Source organism: Arachis ipaensis, chromosome B10 (genome assembly GCF_059453495.1).
Source record: "Arachis ipaensis isolate K30076 ecotype BB chromosome B10, ASM5945349v1, whole genome shotgun sequence".
In the NCBI taxonomy this organism is placed as follows: Eukaryota; Viridiplantae; Streptophyta; class Magnoliopsida; order Fabales; family Fabaceae; genus Arachis; species Arachis ipaensis.
In genome coordinates this window covers 141,553,934-141,561,745 of record NC_142435.1, presented here as the reverse complement: position 1 = coordinate 141,561,745, position 7,812 = coordinate 141,553,934, and the positions used below count along the sequence as shown (strand labels likewise).

General features: G+C 38.2%; 1 protein-coding gene and 1 pseudogene across 1 annotated transcript; both read right to left on the bottom strand.

Annotated features, from left to right (window-relative positions):
• Positions 1–2,889: 2,889 nt before the first annotated feature.
• On the bottom strand, positions 2,890–3,909 carry LOC148581944 (uncharacterized; annotated as a pseudogene).
• A 1,473-nt stretch (positions 3,910–5,382) lies between these two features.
• On the bottom strand, positions 5,383–5,934 carry LOC148581943 (uncharacterized). The gene is made up of 2 exons (XM_088494590.1): positions 5,719–5,934; positions 5,383–5,643 (listed from the first exon to the last, which is right to left on the bottom strand). The coding sequence occupies exons 1-2, from the start codon at positions 5,932–5,934 to the stop codon at positions 5,383–5,385; spliced, it is 477 nt and encodes a 158-aa protein (XP_088350716.1).
• Between the last annotated feature and the right edge of the window lie 1,878 nt (positions 5,935–7,812).

The window sequence follows — 7,812 nt, the reverse complement described above, 5'->3', positions numbered from 1 at the left end:
CTCGGATATTACGATGACACTTATACTAATTAATATTAAAATATGAGCCTGTTTGAAATTTTAAACCGCAATACCGCTCCCAAAAATACTTTTGATATACAACGTACATCCATACAACTTACAGAAACTCATAAAGAGTACATACATATATATATATATATATATATATATATATATATATATATATATACATACATATATATAAATATTATTACAAGCATAATCCAATACAATTTCCTATCCCTCTTACAGAATATATCAAGATAAAGGCGAGGGTACAATAAACCATAACTAAAACGATACAGGGCATCACAACAACAATTAAATAAGCTCTTCGTAACTTCTGCGCCCATATCCTGAAAGGGGAAAAATGTAGGGGGGTGAGAACATCATCCTCGAAAGGGTTCTCAGTAGAGGATTTTTGGGAATTACTGTAATAGGATACATGAAGATAATCGCACCAGTGATTCATAACCGTCTTATGCCTCTTTTCAAAAACAACGGTTTACAATGAAAGTAAAGTCGGAAATCTTTTCGGAAAGAAGAACCGTTCAATTCTCAAAACTCAAAAGCCTTTCAAAACGGTTTATCTATGCGGAACCAAAATAGCCTTTCATAATTTTATTCCAAACCAGAAACACAAAACCGAAATCAACCGTCAGTTCATCTCTTTCCAACCACGGCCCTAGGCCCAAACAATCCAACCAACAACCAATCACCACAATCCAACAGAGTTCCAGATGCAAACACAGATAGGAAGTTCAAGCACAAACAAACAGTTATTACAAGTAGAACAGTTAGCAATTAATCACATAGGCAAACCAAGTATAATATGCACACCCAACCAATGTCACACAAATGCATATGATGCATGCCTGTCCCTAGTGGCTGATGATATCATCTGTCGGTTATAGAGCCAACCCGACAAGTCCTGGTAGCTAACCATTGGACTGTCCCTCTGTCGTGCATCCCCAACTCGAGTTATACTCATCATAAACTTGATCATAATCATGATCCATATCCATCACCTTCACTGGTGAATATTTATCCATCACCATCACTGGTGAATATTTATGGGGGCGAGCTCATCCGGGCCTTTCACAGTGCCCGGCCACACTTACGACATTGGGTTAACAGAGCTTCGAGTCTCAACCTGGAGCACATGGTGGCTAGCCATTGCTACTACCCAGGGAAACCCTCATCTCCAATAGTGGAAGTGCAAAAATCACAATTATCAATAATTCAGCATATACATGTATTCATTCTCATCCATGGATCAACATCCATCTCAGCCATCCGGCTTACGGTTCAGTCCAGAACCAGCCAATATTGATAATCACACACAGCCATTCCGGCTCACGGTTCAATCCAGAACCAGTCAATATTCATAATCATACATAGCCATTCCGGCTCATAATAAAACAGCACTTCCACATTCAAAATCATCAAATTCATGAAATCGGCATTTAAGCCATAAATCATTTTCTCAATTCATTTCACTTTGAAATCAAGTTTCAACTCTTTTCAGCCTTGGCTTTAAAGATCTCATTTCTCAAATTATCTTAGGCTCATAAGCCAATTTTACTCAAGGAAAATTTCCTTTTTGAAATAAGCCACTCTCGGCTTCCTCTTTCCAAAACTTCCAAAACCATGGAAAGTTAAAGATTCCTTTTGAATCATTCAAAATCACCCATCCAACAATGGGATTTTTGTAACAAAAGTTCCTCGGCAGAGTCCCAAGTCCTTAGGGGAGAATAGCATAACTCATTTCGCCAAATTCATTTAAAATCATTAAAACCTTGGCTTTCCGATTTGAGTAATAAAATAAGATCTAAGCCAAACACGTAATTATTTACTTCCTTCAAAGCCGTTTCCTTTACTTAGGCAAAACCAGCTTTAACCCCCATGACAAATTCTAAAACGTTTCAACTGTTAAAAATTGTTTTAGTCTTGCAAGAATTCAGAATTCAAAGAGTACTCAAAACCTTTCTCAAAACATTTCAAAATGAAACTTGTCAATAGACACTCAGGTTCTTTCAAAGTCATTGAAACTTCTTTAATTAAAACCCCCAAGTCAAATTCAAAGGCATAAACCCTTTTCACATCCAAACAGCTTTAAAACACAAGTCTCATCTAAATAACTTTTTTCTGAAAGAGATACAATGCCTTTCTTAAGAAGCAAGACTGAATCACAATTTTCTCTTTAATAATTCATTTCAAAAGCATGAATCATTCTTTTCTTGATAATTCAAGTAAAATAGTAGAAGTCTTTAACTCATCATTTTTCCAGACAACATTCAATAAAGACTCGGATTTTATAGAAATTTCGGCAGCACCTCCCCTAAAACTTGGACTTTGCCACCCGGTTCGGGTCCCCACTAAACCGTTCCACAATCCTTTTCAACAGTCCAGAATCCAAAATCAATTCAAAATCAAGCTAAATCCAACAGTCGCCTCATTGGCATATCTCAAGAAAACCGTTTCAAAATCACACCAATATCAACTGAATCAACTCCTTTCCAAAGCTTTAAAGAATCGGTTCAGCATTAAATCATTTATCAAAACCAAATCAATTTAAGCAACCTAGGCTGAATTTCAAGAGTATTCTATCTTTCACATCATCAAAATAATTGAATCAATTCAAACCAATCCTCAACGGATTAAACTCATATCTCAAATCTTTAAAGAATCAACTTCAGACATTACATTTCACAAAGCCGCACAACAATTCAACCAAACCAACATCCATAGTCATTCGAGTCAATCAAATAATACATAAGGCAGATACAATCACCAAATACACAATATCTCGCACCAGTATCCATATGTAATAATTCCAATACACAAAATATAGTTTTTGGAAAGCGCCCCTACCTCAACACATTGAAACTACATCCCAAACTCGTTAACTGACTCCTTTTTGCTCGGCCCGAAATCACCGGCAATCAAAACCTTGGCTCTGCTTGCTCTCTCAAAAGCAGAAACAGCTACAAGCGGCATAAGCAAACCGGATTCTAACTCCTAACACATTAATACCGCAAAGACCTTAATATACATAACAGGACATTAACGCGGAGGTTTTCGAAACGTAAAATACTTACTGTAATACGAAAACAAAAATAGCAACGGCCTCTGAACCGGTTTGGCGGTAGCCCCGGCAGCCACCTCAAGCAGCAGCGGCGACCGGACTCCAGCGATAGTGACTGAAACCAACATGCCGCGACAATAAAACTCCCATAATCCCACAAGAAACGAAAACCAAGTTCGAAACCCTTACCGGCATACTTTTTCGGCGACGGCAGCAGTGTCTCAAGTGGCAGAAGCTCAGCCCGGAGCTCCAGCGGTGGTCCCGGAAGTCACAGAACCATCCCTAGGGGTCAGAATCACAGAGATGCAGCTTTCTTCTCCCGCAGTGACACCTCCGGCGTCCTGAACCCCTTTTTGACGGCGACAGTTCCAACCGAGGCGGCGCCGGCGACGCAAGCACGGCTGGGCATGGTGGTTGAACCCCAGCTCAGCCTCAGATCTCTCTGTCTCTCCTGTTCGGTGTGTCTGGACAGCCTTCTCCTCAACGGCACGACGGCAGAGCAAACCAGACTGGCGACGGCAGAGGTCACGGCGCGTTCGGCGGTGACGCGGGCTGGAGGTGCCGGCGACAGCGGCGACTTCACCTTCTCCGCGCTCGCTCCTCCTTCTCCATCGGTGGTTATGGCTCGCGCTCTCTTCAGGTCGCGGTTCTTCCTCTGATGCTGCGCAAGGATGATCGGCGACGGCACGAGCTCCTCGCGCGACGAATCGGCACAGTGACGGGCTCGGCGGCTGCGTCGGCCTCCTCCCCTCTCGGATCTCCCTTCCCTGCTTCCCCCTTCTTCCCCTATCCCTGATTTTGCCTCTGTTTTCCTTTTCCATTGCAGCGTTGCTGCTGCTGGTTGTTGGGGGAGGGTTTTGTGGCTGTAGGGTTAGAGGGAAAGGTTAACTGGGTTAGGGTTTTTAGGGTTAGGGGTAGTTTAGGTAATTTTTTAATAAAATTATGGGGTAATATAGTAATTGAAACCCAAATTAAATCCCATACTAATTACATATAGAAAAATACTATTTGATCATCAATTGTACAAATTATTTTCCATAAAATGCCCAAATCAAAATAATTAGAAATAATATAATTAAACCCTTTATTTTCCAAAGTAACAGTATTAATATTTAAAATATTAATTATTTAATCCAAATCATATAAAAATCCTTATTATTTCACAACTATCAACTTTATAATATAATTATAGCAAATAATCCAATAATTATCAAATTGGATAATAATCATAACTTATCTCAAATTCAATAAATCAAAACTCGCTTTAATTTTCTTTAATAAAGAAATTTCTGAAATTAAAGCTACAGAAACACTGAATTTGAAATTAGCTAATGATAGCCCTTTTTCAAAGGTTTTGGGTCTTACATTAACCCTTTAAACTGTTATTTATCCTAAGTCTCATGAATACTGTCTTATGTATCAGAACCAGGTTCCAACTACTGTGCCAGCAACACCAAACCCTATAACACCAACTCCCGTGGCAGACCAACCCCAGCCAGGTCGTGTAACTAGACGTACACTATTTAGGCCTCCACTCCAAGTTCCATCCACAACTCACGAAACAGTTCAACCAAAAACTTCGAAGATCAGGCCCAAACAGAAGATATTCAGGCCGCCTGCCCCAATTTGCGCCACTTCACTACCACCTCCAAGTCAGCCTGCACCACCACAGCCTCAACCATCTCAAGTCAGGCCAGGACCGAGTACAGTAGCTTCCAAGGAGACAATGGCAGCAGCAAGCACAGCAACAACAAGACTGTTAAAATTCATTCCTAATCCACCATCCATCAATCCAAAGACATGAAGAAATATGACATCTTGGACAACCCACTATGCCTTGTAATAGCATTTAGGAAAGTTGAATGTGACAACAATATTTTTTTTTTTGGAGAATTAGTGTCTTTTTGAAGAAGCTCTTAGGCTTTTATAAACTGTTGCAATCTTGTTAGGTGTTTGAGGCTTACTTTTGTGATGTTAAGCTTCATAATACTATACACTTGAGCAGATTTGTTCTCTTTGGACAGCTTTTAGAAAATGTGCCTGTCGCAAAGATGTTTACCAGACTTTCAATATATGTTATGTGGTTAAGTATACAACTTTTATGCCTACTTCACTCAATCATTCAAGGCTTCTTCACATATTGACAACATAATTTCAACACCCTATTGATATCATAGCTTTAACTGCATTTAGATAGATAATAGGATACAAATCTTCCCTAAAGACCATGTTTCAATACACAAAAAAAATCAGGATCAAGACATTTTCCAACTCTAATTTCTACAATTCATTGCTCAGTGACTACATACATAAAATGCAGCCACAACAGCACATACAACAATAACAACACAACAAGCTAAGGGAGTTTTTTTCTTCTCCAGCACAGTAACCTTCTCCTCCAGAATAGCAATCCTATGATGAAATCCCTCATCCTCTTCAACAACTTCTGGCTTTTTCTCAACCAGAGGTCTTTTATCGAGGACGCAACCACTGTGACCAATTCTAGCAAGATGCTCATCCACCCAAAGAAAAAACTTGCAGTGCGGTTGGTTACCCTGTCAAATTTCCAAAAATAAGGCACCATATAAAATCATTCCAACAGAACAAAATTCACAGGTTTCTTATCTTACCTTATAGAATGGGCAACCCAGGAAGACTCTCTTTGGGTTCCTAATCCTCCTCGACATATACATTATCGCATAAACTCCACAGAAGCATCTCCGGGCGACATCATCCTTCAGGTCTCTGTCGTAAAGAACATAAGGGTCTGAGCTTGAAGCAGAATCTTCCTCTCTTACTCCCCTGTGGCTTCTTCTCGACGTTGTTGATGCTCCATTAGCACCCATGGTTGATGAACGTTGAGCTCCTCACCACTGGCCTCGAGCAAGAAGGACAATCAATTTAAAAATTAGGGTAGGATGGCAAAACGACGTAGTTTAGTGGTGCAGGGACTTCATTGTCCAATTTTCGAATGGAACTTTCCACTCAGCAGTCCAGCTGTCAACCAGGCGTCCCACGTCATCCTCACGGGAGTCAGATCAGACTTTTCCGACGGGTCCGGCGGAGGCAATTCCACGGAGGGACTCATCCATCCAATATTTGCTAAGATCGGAGATTTAAAAGTATTTTCAAATGCTCAGGAACGAAAATGTCCACGGGGCAAAAGGTAAGGAACCTATTTGTCCTTTTCTCTAAAAAGAATCATTCAAAATTTAGAAAAAGAAGAAGAAGAAGAAGAAGAAGAAGAAGAAGGACGTCACGCGATGAGGCGACATGAGATGGGTGCGGAGATGATGGCTCCACAACGCGTAGGTATAAATGAGAAGGGATGGTTTGCGAAGGTTTAGAGGAGAGAACACGGCGCTGTGGTAAGAAGCGTTTGAAAGAGAATGCGCGGGAATGTAGCGACGTGATGACCAGTGAAAAGCCATCCAGAAACGATAGTGTGGATAGTGAGAGAAACGCAACATCACGACAGAGAAAAAAAGGAGGGGCATGACAACGTTGTAGAGTGCAGTAGCAAGGGGCTTATTTTTTTTAAGACAAAATTAATTTTTAAAAATTTTAAAATTAAATTTTTAGAAAGTTAGTTGAGTTGGGTATACATTAAATTAGTTATCTATATTTTGATTATCTTCTCTTAAGATATGTGTTATCTAAAATAGTAATTAATTTTTTATTAATTTATTAACACATTAATAAGTAAGATAGTGGGTTCAAAATTTTAAAAGTTTTTTATATTAAATTTAGAAATGAATCTTCAACAAACCTTCTGACGTGGATAACATGTGTTACCATGGGATACATATAGAAGAAAATTTTTTTCTTACCACTTAAATACATTCCAACACACACTTAACTCATAATTATAAAGAGCGTGTTTAAACTTAATGATGAGTGTTTATATATGGGGAAATTCTTTGATACCTAAGATTTTTTTCCTAAATTACTTAAAAATAAAAATAGAAAAAGGTGAGATGCATTTTATTAGTTTCAAATTCTGTCTAAAATAGAGCGTGTTTATTGTTTTTTAAAAATTTAGATGCAGTTAATTTTATATAAAGTTATAACTAAAAATTATTAGATAAAAATTTAATTAAATTAATTAAATTATTTAATCGGTCTCAATTTTTATCTAATTCGATAAAAGTATTCGTATTCTCTTCTTCTAATGAATAATTGTTATATTTAAAAATAGTTAAACTTTAAATTTAATGAATTGTATAAAACAAAAATTACTATATATACGTAGTTTTATTTAAATTTTTTTTTTTGTATATTATATCTTATGCAGGACACAAATATATATACTAGTATCATCTTAAATCTAATCTATGACTTCAAAGAATATGATTACCTCCACCTTTATATCACTTACACTCATCTTATCATCATGCATCATACCATTAGTATCAGATGCAAACCAAAGCATAAATATCGGTCACAGGGTAACAGTGGAATTAATCAACAGCTTAGACGTGGATCTCACAATTCATTGCAAATCTAAGGACGATGATTTGGGGATTCACACAGTCCCCCCTAACAAGTCCTACCAATTTGGATTTAAACCAAGTCTTATTCGTTTCATTACAACACTATTCTTTTGCAGTTTTGATTGGCCAGGAGAAAAATACAACAATCACTATTTAGATGTTTATCATGAAGATCGAGATGCTTGTATTTTTTGTTCATGGAAAATATATCGTGATGGTGGAAAGATGCTG

Coding starts and splice junctions, on each gene's coding strand:
- LOC148581943 (XM_088494590.1), bottom strand. CDS start 5,934: ATGGGTGCTAATGGAGCATCAACAACGTCGAGAAGAAGCCACAGGGGA. Junction 5,644..5,718: donor TGGGTTGCCCATTCTATAAG/GTAAGATAAGAA, acceptor GAAATTTGACAG/GGTAACCAACCGCACTGCAA.